Below are 20874 nucleotides of genomic sequence, written 5' to 3'. Positions count from 1 at the left end.
TTCTCTTATCCTTTCAGTGTTCAGAAATATGCAGTCAGTGGAACTACACACTACAGAGCTGCGTCTTAAAATGTGTAAGGCAAATTCAGGTTTTCAATATGTACTTTTGGATTTACATATAGCATTTAAAGATAAAACATCTTATTTGTTTATGGTGATGAAATTTACTTCAAAATGTGTGATGTTGAGATATAGGGGTAATATATTGAATGCCAAATATTTCCATTTGGAACTCAAACTACCACAATGATAAAATCACAAGACTTTCCTCCCCCCCTGCCCACACACACACACACACTTATTAAAATAAAGTGTCTACATCAAAATTCTATCACAACTTTCCATAGATTTCTTGTTGTATGTATGGTCCTTCACAAACTGCCATCTTTATGCTCTGCTTTAACTCCTGACGTTTTGGTTGAGTGCCCTCTGTGGCGCTTTGTTTTGGCGATCACTGCTGGGGCGGGATTCAGAGAGACTAATATACTTGCACATTACAACAAGACAGACTCAAGCACACAAATGTTATTGTAACTTAACATAACACACCCTGGGGAGGCATAATTAACACACGGGCCGATACAGTAAGGGGCGGTAGAAAGAGGTGTGTTAGTGCCCGGCGCACCTGCGTTTGCCGCACGCACAGTTCGGATCACCTACCGCTCGATACTGTATTTAAATGGCATGCAAATGCAAGCCGCATCCAACGCGCGTCCATGAAGTGCAATCCATTTTACTGTATAGGCGCCTATACAGTATCCTGGGTGCGCTGGTACCTGTCATTTCAAATGATGTTTGAAATGACAGGTACCAGGAAGTAGATGGCTCTCCTACAGACCCCGCTGCCTTGAGCACCCGGCACCAGCAAGCCCCAGCAGCCAGTGATCGGAGGCAGGGAGCGCAACCCAAACCAACCCAATCCACAGAAAAAAAATGCTTCTCGCACTTAGCCGCCCAGTCCCAAACCAAACCAACCCAATCAAAGCCCCAGCAGAGAGAGACAAAATTTAGCCGTCCAGTCCCAAACCAACCCAATCCACAGAAAAAAAAATGCTTCTCGCACTTAGCCACCCATTCCCAAACCAAACCAACCCAATCCAAGCTCCAGCAGAGAGAGACAAAATTTCACAGTCCCAAACTTTCCCCCAGTCCCCACTCACCTGCCCTGGCTGCAGCCACGCAAGCCCTCAGCAGCAGCAGTAGAAGGGCATCGAGAGAGAGCGGCGAGAGATAACGGCTTCAGCAGCCCCGCCGGCTAAAGTGAATACGTACACGCCTGTACGTCCAATATGGATGCTCAAGGCAGCGAAGGTGCATGTGCACACGCTGTGACTGGCTGGACGTTAGAGGTCACGGCGTGTGCGCATGCGCCTTTGCTGCCTTGAGCGCCCATATTGGACCTACAGGCGTGCACGTATTCATCTTCGCCGGCGGGGCTGCTGAAGCCGCGCTCTCTCACCGCCCTTCTACTGCTGCTGCTGGGGGCTTGCGTGGCCGCAGCCAGGGCAGGTGAGCGGGGGCTGGGGGAAAGTTTGGGACTGTGAAATTTCGTCTCTCTCTGCTTGGGATTGGATTGGGTTGGTTTGGTTTGGGACTGGACAGCTAAGTGCGAGAAGCATTTTTTTTTCTGTGGATTGGGTTGGTTTGGGACTGGGCAGCTAAGTGCGAGAAGCATTTTTTTTTTCTGTGGATTGGGTTGGTTTGGGACTGGGCGGCTTTTGGTGGTAGAATCAGATAATTACATTCTTGTGAATACAGACAGTGCAATGGAATGTATGGGATCATGCTGAGCCTTAAATACCAAGGTTAAAGCTTTAAATTGAATATGCTGAGCAATCAGTGAACCACACTAATGCAAGGGTCAGGGTAGGCGGTAAATTAGTAGGTTAAAGACGCGGCAAGATAGCAGGCTAAAAAGGCGATAGTCGGGGCGCACTTTACTGTATGGGAGGGAATAGCTAATCGGATCATTTACATCTCATATACATGCCGTGGGCGGAAAGGGATACGCGTCGAGTTAAAGAAGTGGTAAGGATCAGTAAAAACAGATAGTGAATCATGGGTTAGACTTACGCGGCGAAATTGTAAGTACACAGCGGGTTAGAAACGGTGTAACTGCGGCCGCGCTTTACTGTATCAGCCTGACACTTATTAATGCACTAACTTTAACGTGAAAGTTTACCTCCAGACTGATTTGCATGTCATCAACTTGAGCCTTTAACGTGAGACAATAAACTTGTGTTAATGGTCCACATCATCCCACTTTAGCACACAGGCCTTCAATTTTCAAATGTCGGGTATGGTATAGATTATGAATTTGAAGGCCCTCTGATATTTGTACTGTGGATTAGTTGAGTCTCTGTTTTGTTTTACATTGTGGACTGAAAATCCTCTGGTATGGTGCACACTGGGCTGCTCGACTGGGTGGCACAGTATAGCAGACATGCATTAGTATCTACCTTGCAGATTCATCTTGCCTAGAATTGGAAAACAGTTAAAAAAAAAAAAAAGTACTTTCCCTGATTTCAATTCTTGAGCATAGTAGCAAGTGATGCTTCTATTAAGAGGTTCTCCGTTGTGCAGTGTACCTGGAAATGACCAGGGTGAGGTGGGGAAGAGAAGAATCAAGGTGCTTATTCAGGGGGACAGAAATATTCAAAAGCATTTACCTTTGTTAGGGCGATACAGCTTGCCTAATAAATCGCCCTCCTCAAATGTGACTAAAACGGCCCACGACTTCCATGGTGCATTTGCTTTTGGCCATAGGAAAAAAAAAGACTACTGTAACTGTGGACATGTTTAGGTCGGAGGAAATCGTTTCTTGCATTTGATTTCCAAAAGTGTGTGTGATGTTTTGTAATGCTCCTCCCACCAATCCCCCCCCCCCCCCAGTCTTTGTCACCCACACAAACATCAGAAACAAACAGGCCAATACAGTAAACGGTGTGGGAGAGCGGACGAGCGCCCGCTCTCCCGGCGGGCGCACAGGCCACTCTCCTGTGCGCACGATTCAGAAAAATAATTTATTCAAATTAGGGCCCATGGTAAAAAGAGGCGCTAGGGACACTAGCGCGTCCCTAGTGCCTCTTTTTGGAATGGAGCGGCGGCTGTCAGCGGGTTTGACAGCCGACGCTCAATTTTGCCGGCGTCGGTTCTCGAGCCCGCTGACAGCCACGGGTTCGGAAACCGGACGCCGGCAAAATTGAGCGTCCGGTTTTTGCTGATTTTAAATTATTTTTTTTTAAATTATTTTTTACTTTTGGGACCTCCGACAATATCGCCATGATATTAAGTCGGAGGGTGCACAGAAAAGCAGTTTTTACTGCTTTTCTGTGCACTTTCCCGGTGCCGGCAGAAATTAACGCCTACCTTTGGGTAGGTGCTAATTTCTGAAAGTAAAATGTGCGGCTTGGCTGCACATTTTACTTACTTAATCACGCGGGAATAACTAATAGGGCCATCAACATGCATTTGCATGTTGCGGGAGCTATTAGTTTCAGGGTAAAGCTAGTGAGTCGAAAACGCACATCCAAACGCGGGTTAACAGTGTACTGTATCGGCCTGAAAGTGCAGGGACATTTTTAGCAAGCGCATGCTTTGCTTGCTAATTTTCAAAGAGAAACCACATGGGCAGTCGCTGTTTGAACATTTGCATAGCGTGTGCATGTTAAAACCCGTCCCTGTAGTTGGCAGCTGCTCCGGTTGCCCCTCTAAAAGAAAAGGCAGGAATGAAAAGTAATGCAAATCACTTTCTTATGTCAATGATGTACCATGCTGCACATAGCAATTAATGCTGTTTATCTTTCCTTTAATAACTCTGCTTCTGTTATTTGAAGCCATTGTTTGTCTTACAGGGTAATTTTTACCAAACAGATTGTGAGGTAAGTGCAGTTTTACCTTTGGGGGGAGAGTCAAACACTTCAGAGGGGGAGGATCGTGTCCTAGAGCACCAATTAAGTGGACAGAAACGAGTTTTGTCAAAAGCAGATCCATCCCAGTATGCATTACTCACCAGCACAGCAGTAATGGGGCAAATGCCTAGTTCTGTCCATTCAGCACTCCTTGTGTAATGGGCTGCTTCTTCATATGAATTACTTCAGCACTACCCTGAGAGCTGGGTAAGTCTGCTCTGGAGACAATCTCTGTCCTAAAGATATCCAGATAACTTTATCTGAGTGTATTCTGCACAACATGATCTGGGGATGATCCTCTGAATATTTGGCTGAAGTTAACTTTGCCTTTCACTAGCCCGCTGAATATCGACCTCATAGTAAATCAGGCCTATAAGAAGGATACAAGTTACTCAAAATCATCTATCCCTGGTGAACTAGTTTAGAAGCCAACAGAGCTAACAAGTTTTATTGCAGCAAAACCATCTGAGGTAACCCTGGTATCTTTTACTCTCAGCATGGATAGCTCCAATAAAGTCAATAACATGTAACATCTTCTCAGAATGAAATGAAAGCAAGCAATGAGATGCATGTAGCGCAGAGGAAGCCAAACTTGATCATTTGCCTCCAGTTTGTCCGTTTCACCATGCAAAGAGTGGAGGAAAGACCACAGTAACAGCCAGCATTAGTTGCTCACTGGCTCTGCTGAAGAACTCGAACCCAGACTACCTGGGGGTAATTCATTTCTCTGCTAACATATAGAACGGTGCTCCCCAAATCCAGTCCTAAAGACCCCCTAGCTGGTCTATTTATCAGAATCACCAAAGATGCAAGTTAAGTAGGCTGTTGGATCAAATTCATGCAAATATACTTCATGAACATTCCTTGTGGAGGTCATGAAAACCTAGCCTGCATGCCTCAGTGCTGAATATTAATTTCTGACCCTAGTAAAGTGATCAGACAAAAACCTTCAGCAGTCACCCCTTAGTAGCTCATTAAGGGTTCTATTTACTAACCTGTGATGGACATAAGTACGTGTTATTTACTGCGGACCTCATTATTGGAAATGGAGCCTATTCATTAATAACACATGATGCCGTGTATTAGTTCATGTTACTGTGAGTCACAGATAAATAAATAGAGCCCTAAGTCTCTGTATATGTAAGCCATACTGCCACCCTAGAAGGGTTGTGAAAAAATAGCCAAGCATCTAAACAGTAACTGTATGCATTATAAAAAATAAGCATTGTATAAGAGAGTGATTATTTCAACTCTAATGACAAGCAAGGAGTTGATGAAAAGACAGTAGGATTTATTTAAAGAGGGGAATTGATCTGACCTTTCAGTTCTCTTGGGAAAGGCTGGGAATAGACTGGTGTGTGAAATAGTTTCTCCACCTATTAGCAGATATCTATAGATGGAGGCATAGAATTGTGTTATTCAATGCTAAATTAATCTTTTTTCCATTCTCACTACTTCAAATAGGTGCAATTTTGCCGAGTGGGTTGTGAAAGTGCTCAGAAGGCTAAGTGTAGCCCTTTAGGTGAGCCTTTCTTATCTTAGGTTTTTCGGAACAAGTTAGTGTTTTATTGTTGGCTGGAAATTTTGTGGGCTGAGACATCTTTTCTAAAGAGCCAAGAAAGCAAAGCAGAGGAAGTGTGTAGGCTTTCCAGACCAAGCTAGGCCTCTTCTTACACCCGCCTCGGGCAAGTTCAAACACTTCCCATCTGCTTTGTTGATGCTCTTAAAGATTTCACAGCTTACAAAGATTCCACTTTTTATTTTAGTTTTGAAAATAAATGTTCTTATTTGATCTTTCTTTGTTTGCTGTAAATGAACCTACAGATAAAGTCTCTCAGCCTCTTTTTGGCTAAGATCTGAGCCTCCTTCTTGGCCTTTTGGTTGAGATTGAGAAACTGTAAAATACAGAGGGTTAAGGCTCTGCCAGCCTGACCCCATTGTGAGCATGAAGCTGTATGGCTAAAATGGGAACGTATTTATTTTATTAAACAGCACCTATTAAACAAACAGAGGGCAGAGAGGGAGAGAGAACCTGCTGTGTTTGAAACCAGATACCTTCGCGCCAGAAAAATTGCTGTCATGGCTCCGTAATTCCAGAGATGGGGAAAAGCTTTACAGAAGAAGTGTCAACATTGCCAGTTCCTGTTCTAGAGCAGTGCAGAAACTCAGGAAGTCAAATTAACCTTCATGTGTTGCACCTTTACTCTGAGCTTTTCCATACTGCTTTCTCTCATTAGATTTGCTCAGAGGTCCCCACCCTCCCATGGCGAGCAGCATTGGTCATTCCTCCATATTTCTAAGATGGGAGCCAGCAGACTCTCTGGATGTGAGTTATATTGTACAATGGAAACTGGCAGGTGTCCCCGGAAAATTTGCTGAAACAGAGGTGCGTACTCTTTCCTTTGCTCAAACTTTTGACACTGTGTAAAGGCTAAATATCTCAAGAAAAGATGGTATCAAACCACATCTTACAATGGGTGAAGACATCAGGGGAGCTAGTAAGAAAATGGTGTCACTAATAATAGGATTGTCATTGCCCAAGAACATTGGCTCCCAGAAAGAAATTTCCTAGATCCTAAGGCCTAGCAGAATTCCTGACTATGCAGGGATGTACTGGGCAGACACTGGGAAAATGACATGGCCGATAATGATCATCAACTTCCAAGAAGATCTATTGTTTTAAAATAGCAAGAGCCAAAAAAACGCAGAATAAAACACATCATCCAGGGTAAATTAAGCATTTTCTCCACTCTTTTGGCTGTGTCTCTGTGTGGTACCCCTACTTCGGAAGGTAAGAAAGTGTCAGTGCCAGTGCTTGCCGGCTCTAGCTATAAGTTATTGCATGCATGAATGTAACACTTGTTTACAATCTGGTCTGTCTCTGCACGTACTATACCACTACTACTGTTGTGCTGAGTCGCAGGCTCTATTGCTATTATGGCTATGCCATTTGAAGATGTGCTTTGTGCTCCCTGTTTGATCATGATATAACCAATCATCAATCCAGTGACCATGCAGCGGGGTGGATTCCGGGTAAAGATCGCCCGGGGATTTTCCCCAAAACCGGCACAGAAGATACCCTGTGGTCTGCCAAGTGCGGCTCTGTCGCAGCCACGCTCGGCAGACCACGTGACCAGAGCGACCTGCCCACCGGGGGATGCCCGATCCCCCGATGGGCCAAACCGCCCCTGCCATGTAGTAATAGATATTCCTGATGTGAGGAACTGAAATTCTACTTTAGGATCAGGTTTTCAAAGGCTTTTTACAATTATGTATCTATGGGGGAAAAAAAGCTTAATAAATCTCTCTTAAAGCAGTACTCCATGTTATCTTCGAATATTTTAGCTAGCCAGGAATGTTTGTACTGTGGATTCTGGTGCTGCTGAGTTTAAAAGTCGTACAAACAATTTCTATAAGTGTGATTCTTCAAGGCTCTTTCCATAGACTCAGGACAGGCCTGAGTCGTCATTCTACAAGATTAGGATTCCTTTTATTTATCAAAAGTCTCTTCCATCAGCTCATGATAGGGCAGCGCCTTCGGCAGATGTCATAGGTCAGACTCATCACATAAGCTGCATGTGTACAAGTCCTGAGAGCGTTTCAGGATAACTGCTGCAGTAAAAAAAAACCAAAAAAATCTGACACCAATTATCTGTCCCTAACGTGTGCATTCCTGATCTCCCTTGCCAAATAACGCTGCACTCATTTTGCACCGTCACAGGCCACCACAGTTCCAACCGGCAATGTGACGGCGCTGCATCCTTTCGCTGAGTATGTCTTCCGAGTGGGGTGGATTTTGGGGTGGCGTCCTCTGTAACGTTTCCAGCCTCAGTCGACCATACAAGATGAAACCGAGGGGTGGTGAGTGCATCTTTTCATAATATCCAGGTGCAGCACACACCGGTAAGCACCTGTATTGCTGTCCAGAAGTCTAGTATATGGTATGAGAATAATGGTTTAGTATAGTTTTTCATTTAAAGAAAATGAATGCAACAATCATTGAAACAGGAGTCTGATAAACAATAAATCTTCTTTTGGTACTGGTTCTATCAAGTTATAAAATACCTTAATTTTTCAATAAATGCTTTAACAGAGGTCTAAGTCATTAATCTGGCAACAGTTTACAACAAAGTCCTCTCTTCATCTCTCATTACATTTCAGTTTTTATTTCTCAACCTAAATAATATTGTACTTGAATACGTTTTTATTCTTTAGTTCTGTAAACTGAGAACTACCCTAGGAACAAGCAACTTAAAAGAATTTTATAAATAAAATAAATAAATTAATATTACTAAACATCAGATAAGAAATAAATAATGAGAAAACAGAGTTGGTAGTTGATGAGAAATTGTGGCAGTGTCTCTAGTGACTTAAGAGCATCACTAGAAAATAAATTTGTTTACCTTGGATCTTCTTCTTAGCCCCATCCTCGGCACCAGAGGTGGTTAGGATTGAAAGCCCCAGTCCTCTCTCAGTCTTTCTCAGTTGGCTTCCTCCCACATTTCCCAATGGCCCCCTGACCGGTTACGTGCTTCACCTCTGGAATGCAGATGAAGCGCTCACCAGAGAAGTGTCCGTGGAAGAGCAGAACTATACCATCTTCTTCACCACACCCGGGACAGCTTATAGGTATAGTATGTCTTCTCCTTACAAACCTGTTGGGCAGCAAACATTTCAAGTTAAATACTTACAGGTCAATATTCAAAAGGGTTTGAATTTCCCACCCTGCTAACTGCTGAAATTATACCCAGGTGACTTTTCAGCTGGGTAAAATGTAAGGAAATAAAATGGGATAGAGCAAAGGGAATTCTTGGGGATGTGACTAAAATTTAGGGAAGTTAGTATCAAGATCAGCACTATCTGGAGAAACTTGGCTGGATAATTCTGCTCAGAGAAATCACTGTCCTATCCAAGTAAAGATAACCAAATTTTTGTCAGCAGAAGACTTACTCAGCTAAATCCTGCTGAATATCCCAGATAAGACTACTAAGATTATTCTATGCAGCTATATTAATGAACATCAACCTCTTATTTTTCCGATAATTGAGTCCTCATGTAAATGAGGTCCTTAAAGTACCAGAGATGATCACATGTCTTAAATACATACTGGGCGGACACAGGAGGCCTGGTATCCAATGATCAAAAGATAAGCAAGACAAAATGTGGAAGGATCAAATCATTAATGTTCATACAGTTCAAAAAGCATTCATAACTGCTTTCTTCAAGGAGAATGAAAAGGTGTCAGCATGAAGCCCATAAATTTTGATACAAGGGTGAAAGGTCCACTGACAAGGGTCGTGTTTCATAGGAACTGTGTCAGGAGGGAACCTAACAACATATTAAGATACAAAAATACAACATCAACAAATGGACAAAGAAGCATCTGAAATAAACAGCTAAATGTGTGAACACAGGAGAGAAACGAGAACTAAATAGGTTGCAACAAATTACTGATGTGCTGATCAATATTGAAAGTAAAATTCAAAATGCACGGCTTCTAGCCACAGTCGCAAAAGATTTCCAATGTGGTGTGCAGAATAGACAGCAACCTCATAAAAACTATAAAGGAGATTAGTATTCAACTGGCACTAATAATACTGCGGTTCTGAGGCTCACAGGAAAGTCGACTTGCCATAAAAGCCAGGCAAACACTGCTGAGCTGACACAGGCAAAGAGGTTTTGCAGAGGAAAGGTACAGTTAAAGGTTGAAAACAGCGCGAATGAATAGGTCATGTGATAGCAGCTGTCAATCAAAGGGGAACCACCCATAATGCTGACATAAGAGGGAAATCCTTCAAAGAGAAATCCCATAGTAATAGCTGTCATTCAGAAGAGGACCACCCATATAGTGACATCAGAGGGGAGTGCAGAACAGTGCAAGAAAGATGATCAAGCAAAGAATAAATTGTGAAGTGAAGCTTATGTAAGAGCTGCTTTATATGGGGCAAACATCAAAAGCGAATATATAAAGAAATGCCATGGGAGGGGAGGGGGAAAGAGAGAGAGAGAAAGGGGGAGGGGAGAAAAGAAAGGGAAAAGGAAAGGGAGTGGGGGAAGGAGGTGACGTGAAGAGGTCAAAAGGGGAGGAAAAGGGGACGGGGAAGGGAAGGGGTGGGGGAAAGGAAAAAATGAAGAAAAAGGTTTAGGAAAACACTCCAGGAATCAAAAGTATGTGAGAATTTAGAAAATAATGAAAAAAAATATATCAAAGAAAAACCCAAAAATGACAAAACAAAGTTCAAAAAAATATCGACCATTCAATAGTGATGTTCAGACCTCATGGGGAGACACTGTCACATCTATGACTTCATCTTTGCTTGAGTTGCATAAATCTCAGGAAAATCACCACCACAGGGTGATGGGTGGAAAACTTCAATCACAAAGAAATGTAAATCCTCAATGGTGTGTTGAAAGTCTATCCAATGTTTAACTAGTGGTGCAGTATCTTTAAACAAACAAAGGCAAGAGCAATGTTCAAATATACATCTACAGATGTTGTGCAAGGTTTTGGTCACATAGAGCAGCGGACAAGGGCATAAAATAAGATAGATGACTCCAGACATAGAGCAAGTAGATCTATAATGTAAAGCTTAAAGGTGTTTGGACACAGGGTGTTTAAATTCAGTGAGAGTCAAAAGTGAGAACAAGCTTTATAGTGGCCACAATGAGCACGACCACCGAGAGTGCACTAGGGATGTGAATCGTGTGCCCGATCGTCTTAACGATCGAAAGCGTCTGGCAGGAGAAGAAAATCGTGTTTGGCACGATTTTTTAGTTAAAAAATCGGTTTTTCCGATTAGTGCGCACTAACGGGAGTTAGTGCGCACTAACAGAAAATGATACAATTTGACACTTTTCAGGTCAGTTAAGGTCAGTTTAGGAATGAATATGTATTCCTATTGGCTGCCCTCTTATTTATTCATGTTACCAAGGTTCCCACTGACAATATATGGGGGATGGGAAATGGAAACAGTTGGTAGCTTGACAAAAAAAGTAATGTGATCAGTCAATGTGACTAGAACTTGTGCCCTATCCCTGATACCGGGAGTGTTGTGATCTTCCTGCATGCAGTGCCGTATCCCTGATACTGGGAGTGTTGTGATCTTCCTGCACGCAGTGCCCTATCCCTGATACCAGGGGTGTTGTGATTTTCCTGCATGCAGTGCCCTATCCCTAATACCAGGAGTGTTGTGATCTTCCTGCACACAGTGCCCTAACCCTGATACCGGGAGTGTTGTGATCTTCTTGCACGCAGTGCCCTATCCCTGATACCACGAGTGTTGTGATCTTCCTGCACTCAGTGCCATATCCCTGATACCAGGGGTGTTGTGATCTTCTTGCACGCAGTGCCCTATCCCTGATACCGGGAGTGTTGTGATCTTCCTGCACTCAGTGCCCTATCCCTGATACCAGGGGTGTTGTGATCTTCTTGTACGCAGTGCCCTATCCCTGATACCAGGGGTGTTGTGATCTTCCTGCACTCAGTGCCATATCCCTGATACTGGGAGTGTTGTGATCTTCCTGCACACAGTGCCCTAACCCTGATACCAAGGGTGTTGTGATCTTCCTGCACACAGTGCCCTATCCCTGATACCAGGGGTGTTGTGATCTTCCTGCACTCAGTGCCATATCCCTGATACTGGGAGTGTTGTGATCTTCCTGCACGCAGTGCCCTAACCCTGATACCAGGGGTGTTGTGATCTTCCTGCACACAGTGCCCTAATCCTGATACCGGGAGTGTTGTGATCTTCCTGCACGCAGTGCCGTATCCCTGCTCAGTGCAGGAAGATCACAACACCCCCGGTATCAGGGATAGGGCACTGCGTACAGGAAGATCACAACACTTCCGGTATCAGGGTTAGGGCACTGTGTGCAGGAAGATCACAACACCCCTGGTATCAGGATTAGGGCACTGCGTGCAGGAAGATCACAACACTCCCGGTATCAGGGTTAGGGAACTGTGTGCAGGAAGATCACAACACTCCCGGTATCAGGGATAGGCACAAGTTCTAGTCACATTGACTGATCACATTACTTTTTTTGTCAAACTACCAACCGTTTCCATTTCCCATCCCCCCAACCATCACCTCAGTGGGAACCTTGGTAACATCAATAAATAAGAGGGCAGCCAGCCAATAGGAATACATATTCATTCCTAACTGACCTGAAAAGTGTCAATTTGTATCATTTTCGGTTAGTGCGCACTAACCCGATTAACGATTTTTTAACGATAAATCATTAGAATTCCTATTGTATCGTGTTCTTTAACGATTTAAGACGATTTTAAAATTATCGGACGATAATTTTAATCGTTGAAAAACGATTCACATCCCTAGAGTGCACAGAAGAAATTAGTTGAAAGATCGGAGAAGATAAGCTGGTCACGTAAGTTACATCAACATTTGAAAGCGAATCATAGAAATTTGTGGAATACTGGGTGGGGATGCAAACAAGACCAATAGCGATGAATAATTGGGCATATGTTCTGACTAGCAAGGGAATAGTGCATAATGTGTTCTGGCATCGTCGGTGGTGGACAATGTTTTAACAAAAAGCAAGTCAAAGTTAACTTAAAGTACCCATTAAAAGGGGCTCTGTTGACTACTTTTTTTTAGGGTAGATGCATTGTAAGAAATTCTAAAACATAGCCTATGTCTGACTGATAAACTCGTCTTGGGTAGTGCACATACGGTGTAGGTGGAAGAACTGGCCAATGGGGATGTTTTCTTGAAGATGTCATGGATGACAACTTTTGTATGCTATTAATGTATTTCTATCTGTGGGCTTCCTATAGATGGATGTAGTGAACAACAAGCCATCTATAAATGGAACCTTAATGTCCAAAAAAGAAATAGTAGAGGAGTGAAGTGGTTTTGGCTATGTATGTTTCTGAGGTGGAGAGAGAACTTTCTGATTGCACCTATTATTTAACATTGACCCATAATCCCACACCTTTGCTGCATCAGCAGATCTCTAATGTAGGCGCTGTGGCTTTGGATGCACACCTCATTACAACACGTGAAGCACAATTTTTAATGGAACCACACCTTTGCATGCCTGTCTTTTACATTCTCCCGAAAATACATGAATCTTTGGTTAAACTTCTGGGGAGACCCATTGTCTCAGGCATAGGCTCTCTTTTGCATTGTTTGTCCTGTTTTGTAGATTATTTTTTGAAATCACTAGTTTCCTTGGCTTGATCATATATGTGCGACGCTGGACATTTCAATACATTGATTAACCATTTACCACTATTCACCTCACAGATTCTTTTGATAACCATGGATCTTGAATCCTTATACATGAACATTCCCAGGATGAAGCTGTTTCCAGTCTTCATTCTGTGCTTTATATTTGTCCATATATTCTGTAACCTTTGATTCCTTTTCTGGTGACTTTTACTCATTTGGCACTGACACAGAACTTTTTCTCTTTCAATGGGACAATATACCAGCAGATTAAAGGAACAACCATGGGGGCCACCATGGCCCCCGATATTGCTTATTTATATCTCACTGATTTTCAGACGAAAACCTTGTATCTCTCAGCCTTCTGGCCCTTCATCAAGATCTGGCTGCAGTATATCGATGATATATTTTTAATTTGGGAGGGCACTAAAATCCAGTTCTATATGTATTTAGACTGACTGAGTTCATGTATACAACACTTAGTTTTTCAGCTTCACTTCATTCCTCTACTAGGGAACTACCCTATACCCCTACCTAACCTCCCTACCTTTTCCCCTCTCCTCTCCTCCCTGACCCCTATCCCCTTCTTATCTACCTTAGAATGTTTTGTTTATTAACTTACCCACTCCTCCGATCTGGAGTAAGTTACGTGTGATGGCCGGCTGCCAGCGCACGCTTCCCTGAGACAGGGCCTAATGGCCGCAGTCCCAGCTGTCCCCTTCCCCGCCCAAACCCTGCCTCCCCTGGCCCATCCCTTTGCGATGGCCCAGCACTTCTGTGCATATCAGAGGTTATGCGAATGGCCAGGCCCTTTCGAAAATGCGCTTGGCACGCTCAGGGCTCAGCCACATGCGTAACCCCTGGATTTTACATGCACAGACCATCGAAAATTTGGCTTAAGGTTTCGTTTATAGATGGCCAGTTCACTACATCCATCTATAGGAAACCCACAGATAGAAATACATTATTAGCATATGAAAGTTGTCATCCATGACATATTTGAGGTAACATCCCGGTTGGCCAGTTCTTCCATTTATGCTGGCTGTGCACTACCCGAGACAAGTTTATCAGTCAGGCACAGGTTATGTTTCAGAATTTCTTACAATGCGGTTACCCTGAAAAAGTAGTCAAGAGAGCCTTTAAACTGGCACTTTGTTAACCTTGGCTTGCTCTTTGTTAAACCATCTTCTACCATCGAAGATGCCGTAACATGTTATGCACTATTCCCCTGCTAGTTGGTACATATGCACAATTATCCATTTCTATTGAACTTGTTTGCATCCCCACCCAGTATTCCAAAAACATCTATGATTTGCTTTCAAAGGTGGACATAACCTACCAGATCAGCTTGTCTTTTCTAATCTTTCAACTACCCTGACTTCCGTGCAGAGCTGCACATTTTACTTTCAGAAATGAGCGCCTCCCCAAAGGTAGCGTTAATTTCTCTCGGCACCGGGAAAGTGCACAGAAAAGCAGTAAAAACTACGTTTCTGTACACCCTCTGACTTAATATCATGGCGATATTAAGTCGGAGGTCCCAAAAGTTAAAAATAATTAAAAATTAAAAAAAAAATGTTTTAATCGGCCCGCAGCTTGCAGGTTGAAAACTGGACGCTCAATTTTGCCGACTTCTGGTTTCCAAACCCGTGGCTGTCAGCGGGTTTGAGAACTGACGCCGGCAAAATTGAGCGTCGGCTGTCAAACTCGCTGACAGTCGCCGCTCCTGTCAAAAAAGAGGTGCAAGGGACGCGCTAATGTCCCTAGCGCCTCTTTTTACCGCAGGCCCTAATTTGAATAATTTTATTTACTGAATTGCGCACGCAGGAGAGTGGCCTGGGCACTCGCCCGCTCTCCCGCGATTTTTACTGTATCGGGCCTGTATGTGAGCAAAATCTTACACAACATCTGTAGATGTATATTTGAACATTGCTCTTGCCTTTGTTTGTTAAAGATACTGCACCACTAGTTAAACATTGGATAGACTTTCAACACACCATTCAGGATTTACATTTCTTTGTGATTAAAGTTTGCCACCCATCAGCCCATGGTGGTGATTTTCCTGAGAGATTTATGCAACTCAAGCAAAGATGAAGTCATAAATGTGACAGTGTCTTCCCACGAGGTCTTAACATCCCTATTGAATGGTCGATATTTTTTTGAACTTTTTTGTCATTTTTGAGTTTTTCTTTGATATACATTTTTTCATTATTTTCTAAATTTTCACATATTTTTGATTCCTGGAGTGTTTTCCTAAACCTTTTTCTTCATTTTTTCCGTTCCTCTACCCCTTCCCTTCCCCGTCCCCTTTTCCTCCCTATTTGACCCCTTCACGTCACCTCCTTCCCCCACTCCCTTTCCTTTTCCCTTTCTTTTCTCCCCTCCCCCTTTCTCTCTCTCTCTTTCCCCCTCCCCTCCCATGGCATTTCTTTATATATTCGCTTTCGATGTTTGCCCCATATAAAGCAGCTCTTACATAAGTTTCACTTCACAATTTATTCTTTGCTTGATCATCTTTCTTGCACTGTTCTGCAGTCCCCTCTGATATCACTATATGGGTGGTCCTCTTCTGAATGACAGCTATTACTATGGGATTTCTCTTTGAAGGATTTCCCTCTTATGTCAGCATTATGGGCGGTTCCCCTTTGATTGACAGCTGCTATCACATGACCTATTCATTCGCGCTGTTTTCAACCTTTAACTGTACCTTTCCTCCGCAAAACCTCTTTGCCTGTGTCAGCTCAGCAGTGTTTGCCTGGCTATTATAGCAAGTCGACTTTCCTGCGAACCTCAGTACCGTGGTATTGTTTGTGCCAGTTGAATACCATTCTTTACTAGGGATGTGAATCGGGCTTCGGACGATTGAAAATATTGTCGATATTTTCAAAATCGTCAGAAATCGGGGGCTCCTCCGAAAAGATAGGAAAACCCCATGATATTGATCGTGGGGGTTTTCTTATCGTTTTGGGGGAGGGCGGGAAAAACGGCACACAAAAATAACCCCTAAACCCACCCCAACCCTTTAAAACTAATCCCTTTGCTTCCCCCACCCTCCGACCCCCCCCCCCAAAAAACATTTTTAAAGATGGCACCGGCCGTCCAGTGCTCTCTCCGTATGACAGGGGCCAGCCAATGGCACGGATACCCTGTCACATGGTAAGGGCAAAGGCCATCGGCGCCATTTTGATTAGTGGCAGCTGACGGCCCGAGAGCGGGAGATCGCTCCCAGGACCCCCACTGGAGCACCAGGTACCTGTAAAATTTTTTTTGGGGGGGGAGTTGGGAGGGTGGGGGAAGCAAAGGGATTAGTTTTAAAGGGTCGGGGTGGGTTTTTTGTTTATCGGCTTGGGCGCAGCTGATAAAACCGCGATCGGGCCCGATGAAAAAACCCCCACATGTGAATCGGAACCAGAATCCGAACTGATTCCGGTTCCGATTCACATCTTTATTCTTTACTAATCTCCTTTACCAGTTTTTATGAGGTTGCTGTCTATTCTGCACATCTCTGTGCACACCACATTGGAAACCTTTTGCGACTGTGGCTAGAAGCCGTGCATTTTGAATTTTACTTTCAATATTGAGCAGCACATCAGTAATTTGTCGCAACCTATTATTTCTCGTTTCTCTCCTGTGTTCAGCAGAAGTTATTTTTGTTTATAAACTATGATGATTCTACTGCTTTGTGGTTAAATTATTATAGGCGCTAATACAATATATTAATACTTGCATGTATCTTTTGGTTCTCAGTACATGTTTCTTTTGTCTTTTATCAGAATTGATACAATTCTTGCTTAAGTTGTGAGTGTTCAGAGTATTTCTAAAGTCTGGGTAAGCCGATTGGATATACATTTATCTGTTTATTTCAGATGCTACTTTGTCTATTTGTTGATGTTGTATTTTTGTACCTTATTATGTTGTTAGGTTCCCTCCTGACACAGTTCCTATGAAACACGGCCCCTGTCAGCGGACCTTTCACCCTTGTATCCAAATTTATTGGCTTCATGCTGACACCTTTCCAATCTCCTTGAATAAAGCAGTTATGAATGCTTGTTGAACTGTATGGGCATTAATGATTTGATCTTTCCACATTTTTGGTTGCTTAAGTAGATACTGTACATGCTTCCTCCTACAGCTGTGCTGGTGCCCTTCAGCTGTGACCTTTGTTACCCCCACTATACCTGGAATGCTCCTGAGCTGCGATTCCAAACAGTGCTGACCTGCTTGACAGTTGTGTCAAGCAGGTCAGCATTGACAACTGAGTCCTCCAAAACTCCTTGAATGTTGCTCTCAGTATTCAAAACACATGTGCTAATTCACATATACTTTGCCAGCCAGCTCCTACTAACTGTAAATAAAACCCCTTCTCTTCTAACAGAAAAAGGCTTAGGTGTCTGGGTGATTTCAGGGTCTTGTAAGATTTGGCCATTTTAGTTCTATTCTGCATTCAAATATGAGCCCTCCCTTTCAATTTTATAGGCCTTTTCATGGCCGTAAGATTATTGGCAGGTCTCCCTTTCCACCAGGTCTCCTTTTTGGTGGCCCTGCTCCCCAACATTTAAAGGTTTCTCTGCAAAAAGGTCTGTATCCTCTTTTAGCCAAGCACTGCTTTCTTGCTCACTGAAGACCATTAGCGAGATGATGGCTTTTTAAAATGTGGCACAATCAAACTGGTGCCAGGCACAGATATCTTGCAGAATGCAGTGATGAGCGTCCGTTCTCAGTGGACGTGAGCTGGCATCGCTGGAGAGTACTGGCAGGAAGATGTTACAGTCCTGGCCATCCTTGGCATAGGCTGCAAATTGAAGCAGAGCTTAAAATGTTAATATATATATATAATAATTATAGCTGTGGTCATGCTGTGAGAACTGTGAAGGTTGGGAGTACTGAGAAACGCGAATGCCTTCCAGAGGATCTTTCAGTGTCAGGAAGGCAGAAGCGATTTGCTGTATGCCTAAACCCTGACAAAATCCATGTAAGAAGTCTCTGCAAACAATATCACATCTTAAAATACAAGGGAAGGCAATGCAGAACATCTCAATACAAGAAATTGGATTCTTTTTCTGAGTTAGCATGTATCATGCTGAAATCCAATGTTCCCAGCTGGAGCACAGGGAGAGTGTACATATCGTTATCCTTATGAGCCGATTACCAAGCAGGAATTATGTCTTATTCATAATAGATTCTGCCTCCTGCCATTCGAGTAGCAGAAAAGGCTGCTGGGAGGCAGGTTCCAGTTCTAGGTCGCTCCGGCTTGGGTCCCTCTCAGGAGATATGATCAAATCACAAGGGGGTTTTGGAGCTAAAACGTCTCACAATTCTGCTGCACTATGGAGCACTTTGCCTTTGTGCGTGCCAGGACGTGACCGCTCTGTCATCTGCTTCATTTGAATCTTTAGGTCAGATTTAAAAGGTGGCTCTACAATGCACAATATGTTTTGCATACGCTTTTTTCCTTGCACCAGACTGACTTGTTCAAAACCTGCATTATTTCTAAACTGTGCAGGCTGAAACCTTATACACCATTTTGCTGAACACGTTATTTTTTACCCAGTTTTTTATTGCATGGTGGTGGAAAGTAGGGTATTTTTTTTTCAGCATGGCAGTAAATTGACTATTCTGGCTGCTAACACATTGCCTTCCCCATGGTAACAGTATTTTCACTCATCAGCAATTATTTTAATAGGGCTTCCCATAGATGTGGTGCAAGGGGAGGGCAACTTTCAGATGCCATTTACCCGGGTAAAAATATGTTCTAGTTATATTAGTAGATGTTCCTGGGGGCGTGTGTATATTGGGAGGGAAACAATGCATGTAGACAACATTTTCAAATCTACAAGTAGTATTTTTCATGGAAAAAAAAAGGTAGCCACCGAAAAAGCAGGCACAAATGTCTGCAGGTATTTTGTATGCAGAGGAGTTTTTGAAGGGAACATGCCTGTCTACGTTTACTTTGTGAATTGGTTCAAAGCCTGGAGGGTAAAAAATACAGGTGGCCTTTGACCCAGTGCAGGCCCTCTGTAAAGTGCCCAGTGCAGGGATCTGAATACAGGACCAGGCACTTGTCTGTGGCACCTGCAGAAGCAGCGGGAAAGCTTTGCTGAGAAGGAAAGAGAGAGAAGCGCTGAGTGGCAGAGGAGGAGTAGGAGTGAGGGACACGTGATAGAAAAGTGGCAGCCCATGGAGGAATAAAGGGCTGGTGGCAGGGAGAGGTGTTCCCTCTGTGCTTATAATTATCAGGGTCTAGTACTGATCGAATTTTAACTTTCTGTCTGTCACAGCTCTCTTGAAATTTAGTAAGGCATAAACATTCAAGTCTCAGCAGAAGGCTTTTAAAGGATTTGCCTTTGGATCACTGAAAATGAATTGCATGGACATTTATTGTCCCAAACATTTGCTTTGTAGGTGTTCAGTGGCTGCAAGAAATTCTGAAGGAGTTGGTCCAATGGCTATTGTAAACATTACCACCCAGCCTAAACCAGGTAACAAGGAGCGAAAAAGAGAGATTTATCCAAGGGGCTGGTTCCTGCCAAGCAGTAACGGGAGTTTAATTTTCAGAGCTCTCTACGGATCCCATCTTGTGGCTGTCACAGCAGAATTATCTGTACAGAAGCGAGCCCGGAACAATGGAAGAGATGATGTGTGTTGACGCCTTCTGGATCAAAGACTGCATCACCGGTACAAAGCTATTTCTTCCTTTTTAAACTTTGGTTTAAGATGCATGCAGTGAGAGAGGAGATTCTGCATCTATTTTTAAGCTGGCAGAAAACAATCTTCTCCACCTCCTCTTGAAAAGAAATGGCCTTACTCACCCGTCCCCTCCCCCCCAGCAAAAGGAAAATACATTTCCTCTCCATGCTAGACTAAGCAACTGCTTGAATTGTTTTGTGCGCTTCTGCACTTTCTGTATTGACTTCCTCTGCTAATAAAAAGTCCCTGGCAGTAAGAATGTACAAACTGCACGCTGCTGTACATGGCACTGATTGTGCGCTTCTCACTCGCAAAGGTTTTGGGAGATAACCCTTCCCATTATATTGTGCAGGAAGGAGCATTCCCAGAAAGCTAGCTGGGTTTTTTTTGCTTATTCACAAAGAGGCAATAACCTACAGAGAGTGAGCAAGTAGATACAAGATAGCGTTTGAGGGAATACCACAAATAAAGATTTTCCCTGCTACCATGCGCACAATGACCACCACCCTCACAAGTCATGATAAAGCAGGAAGGCCGAAACAGGGGCAAAAGGATAGATAAAGCTGCCTTTTACGTTTGCAGCCTGATTGCTGCAGCCTTCATCGCAGTGGGTGCTGGGAGCACAAGATATCGGCAGGGTGCAAATTCCACTCCAAGGCTGAAGAAGCAGAAAAGGGCAGAGCCGCGTTCTGTACCAGAACATGGTAGATGACGGCAGGAAAAGACCCCCCCTCAGCCCATGGAGCCTGCCCATTTGCCATTGTGAAATAAAAGAGTATAGATTTCAGTTTTTAAAAGAGGCAAATATTTTGGCTTTCTGATGATGTTTCCAAATAAAGTAATTTATGATTTTAGCACAGGCCCGCTGAGGCTTCCGATTTGCTAATTTGGAAAGATAACCCAGGAAGCCCACCGTGTATGGCTATCTCATTTTTTGGTGCTCATGACTAGTGGTGCCCCATAGCAGGGCAGCTTTCAAACTGCTCTCATCCCCTTCAGATCGCATCCGAAATGGTGGGGCCTAAGAGGAGGAGGAGATTCTAAGGGGCACTTGAAAAGTGAGAGTGGAAATCCAACTGAAGTAGAACGAA

At 43.5% G+C, this 20874-nt stretch overlaps 1 protein-coding gene across 6 annotated transcripts in view; it reads left to right on the top strand.

Moving 5' to 3' along the window:
- Window positions 1-3461: 3461 nt before the first annotated feature.
- The window catches only part of ROS1 (ROS proto-oncogene 1, receptor tyrosine kinase), a 162584-nt gene continuing 145171 nt past the window's right edge, over window positions 3462-20874 (top strand). For all 6 annotated transcript variants that reach the window (XM_029578714.1, XM_029578715.1, XM_029578713.1 and 3 more), the window contains exons 1-6: window positions 3462-5433; window positions 6149-6297; window positions 7633-7772; window positions 8333-8540; window positions 19499-19575; window positions 19652-19771. In XM_029578714.1, coding sequence (XP_029434574.1) covers window positions 7685-7772; window positions 8333-8540; window positions 19499-19575; window positions 19652-19771 — 493 coding nt within the window. In that variant the 5' untranslated portion in view covers window positions 3462-5433; window positions 6149-6297; window positions 7633-7684. The remainder of the gene's footprint in view (window positions 5434-6148; window positions 6298-7632; window positions 7773-8332; window positions 8541-19498; window positions 19576-19651; window positions 19772-20874) is intronic.

The sequence above is a fragment of the Rhinatrema bivittatum genome, chromosome 15 (assembly GCF_901001135.1).
Source record: "Rhinatrema bivittatum chromosome 15, aRhiBiv1.1, whole genome shotgun sequence".
NCBI lineage: Eukaryota > Metazoa > Chordata > Amphibia > Gymnophiona > Rhinatrematidae > Rhinatrema > Rhinatrema bivittatum.
Note: the sequence above shows the minus strand (reverse complement) of the source record. Positions and strands in the feature narration are given on the sequence as shown.